Raw genomic sequence first — 2,950 nt, forward strand, 5'->3', positions numbered from 1 at the left:
ACGGCACTTTTTTGACCGTTGACCCCAGTAGAAGGTCTGCTGTTGTGAATTTTACACCTCTCCCGCGGGGAGACAGCGGGACAGACACACAGACAGACAGACAGACAGACATGATCTGCAGGGTCTCAGCTGCGTTCGCTTCCCGCGTTTGCGCGTCTTACTGGTCCATTTAGATTTAACTTGTTTATGTTATTTAATTACTTATTTTTTACACAGAAACATAATGTGTGTCTTTACAATAACTGTAATGTAATAATAATACTAACAATGTAATGTAATAATTATTTAATTAACGAATTAAATAGCTTTATTCTATTCTGAAGGCAACCGGATGTCTTAAATTTGCTAGCTCTCAGACAGGAAGTTCTAAATTAGCTCATGAGACGGAGCCGGCAAGCCTCCTAGGACAAACGAGAAATGCATGTCGTCTCTGTAGTCTGACTCTGTACTACAGTGGAGGGACCATACGGAATTTAGGGTCGGGACAAAGCTGCTTAATTGTTATATTAAACTCTGGTAGGCCTATTATGATAGCTCTTGATGTTATTGTATAGGCCTATTAATGTCTGTTCTTGCCGTAGCTTATCTGCATTCACAGAATTAAGTACCTATAAATTAGCATGTATCTTAATTGCATCACATGTATACATTTTAGTTGCAGACATCAAAATCACAGTTTATTTTTGTGCTGGCCTTGCTGTGTGCAGTCCCAAAAATGGGAAAAAGTGTTTTGTCTTTATTAATTTGTTTTGGTAGCTGTAATAATGATATTTTGGATTTAACACAACCCTGGAAAAAAAAGAAAAGTGATTGCCACGTCATGGATTCAGCTCCAATCATATCAAATGAATTAATTCGATTTGTATTAATTTAATACATTTCATGCCCAACCCCCATTTATTTAGAGTAAAGATCCATCCGTGGAAATGAAATACACAATCTGCCCACCAGGTAGCAGCATCGTGCTGCAGTAGGCTAATTTGTAGTCTCTCAGAGTAAAATTCCTTTTTTAACCCTTGCAGATATTGACATGTGATATAATATATTACATTGATATACAACCTGTTCTCAGAAAATAGCTGATCTGCAAGCTCACTACAGGCCAGTGGTCCCCAAACCTTTTCATGTCAAGGAACCCCAAATTGACACTAATTAGCCCGCAGACCCCCATTTGAAGAGATATGCCAGGGACCCCATAGATTTTTACGAATCTAGCAGTGTGACGGACCGCCAGTGTGACATGCATTAGTCCATGGACCCCCATTTGATGGCATTTCTGTCTCTGGGACCCCCAATTTATATTGTAAAATCAATGTTAATTAACTCTGAGAGTGTACGAACTATCATTTAGCTGGGGACCCCCTGGAACTCTCAAGGACCCCTGGGGGTCCCCATAACCCACTTTGGAAACCACTTTCCATAAGCTGTAGATCGGCTATTTTGGGAGAATATAACATTGCTGTGGTTATGATGAAATAAAATAAATATATTGTAATTTTGTCTCATCTTGGTAGCCCACCATGCAGAATATAATTCAGAATAGCTCATTCTGACACCTGCTCAACAGTTGTACCTGATTCATTGATTATTGTATTAACAGTTTGTGTAATTAAATACAATTTAAATAATCTAAACAGGATCCAGGTCTGGTGAGTCGCCGGTGGCGTGTGTGCGAAACAAGCATGCGCGCAACAAATTCACGTGACCGCGCTCACGTGAATACGCTTGCGGTGTCGGCACCACGACTTCTCAGAGCAAAAACGCAGGTCTCACTGAAAATGAACTATAGGCGCGTTTTATCGCTCCCCGTTTGCAAGGCCCTTATAGGACAAAAAGCTGTAGCGGCCCTCAAAAAAAAAAAGGTATGAAATGAGGATCCATGGCTTAATGCAGATCAAACTGAGGGCCATTGAACAACCGCTCCAGAACCCAGTGGAATTGAACCATGAGGAAGGACTCCATTTATGGACATAACTTGGCTGACTCATTTGTGACATCACTGTGATGACGAGACCCAGAATATAAAGACTAACCATGTGAGCTTAATATAGGAGTGGCTTCCCGTTCCGGGTTGTGATATCATCAGTGTGCTCGCTCGTATATACAACGTTGACACAATGTTGTCCCGTTTGGTTTGTTTGGGGCCCGGTTTGGCCCGTCTCCGGCCCGACGCAGCGTGCGCCAGGGCTCTCTCCGTCTCCCAGTCGCAGCGGCCTTCCGGAGTGGCCGGCGGTTCCGCCACCGCGTCCGTTCTACAGCCGCCCTGCGCCGGGGAAGGTCAACGTGGACGCGCCGGCGAGGTCAGCCCATTCGCCGAGAACCCGGACTTCCACGGGTTCTCCGCGGATCCCGTGGTCGACAAATGGAACATGAGGATCGGCTTCTTCCTGGGCATCTCCGTGGTTCTGGTTCTGGGTGGAACGTTCATCCACTACCTGCCGGACCACGGCATGCGCCAGTGGGCCAGGAGGGAGGCCGAGAGGCTGATCAAGCAACGTGAAGCGGAGGGTCTTCCTCTGATCGATGACGACTACTATGACCCAAGGAGCATCGTGCTGCCCGGAGGTGGTGGAGAGGAGTAGGATGTACAGTAGGATGCACACCTACACCTGGCCATGCATGTGCGCACAAGAAAATAACACAAATGTGTTCTCTACAGGAATTGTCCAGTGCAACAATTACATTGTCTGAAAAGCCAGACAACAGTGTACATCGTCTGGCTATACAGACAATGTACATTATTGTTGCAAAAACATCCCACCACGGGAAGACATTTTATTTACAGCTTTACAGCTAAGGGCCCCTATCCAAATAGCCGATCTACAAGTTCACAACGTGTCGATGCATATGGGCTAGTTGAACTATTTTTAAAATGTTTTTCAATATAGTTAAATATGGCTATAATAGGTTTAGGCGGCGTGCAAGATAAGGCCCTCACAGTGTCTTGCTC

At 44.6% G+C, this 2,950-nt stretch overlaps 1 protein-coding gene across 1 annotated transcript; it reads left to right on the forward strand.

Moving 5' to 3' along the window:
* Positions 1 to 2,117: 2,117 nt before the first annotated feature.
* Positions 2,118 to 2,582, forward strand: LOC308323494 (NADH dehydrogenase [ubiquinone] 1 beta subcomplex subunit 11, mitochondrial-like; the record flags this gene model as incomplete). The annotated part of the gene is made up of 1 exon (XM_080775222.1): positions 2,118 to 2,582. One exon carries the CDS (start codon positions 2,118 to 2,120, stop codon positions 2,580 to 2,582), a length of 465 nt encoding a protein of 154 aa, XP_080631348.1.
* Positions 2,583 to 2,950: the final 368 nt, after the last annotated feature.

Source organism: Protomyctophum bolini, assembly GCF_963924005.1.
Source record: "Protomyctophum bolini genome assembly, chromosome: 11".
NCBI lineage: Eukaryota > Metazoa > Chordata > Actinopteri > Myctophiformes > Myctophidae > Protomyctophum > Protomyctophum bolini.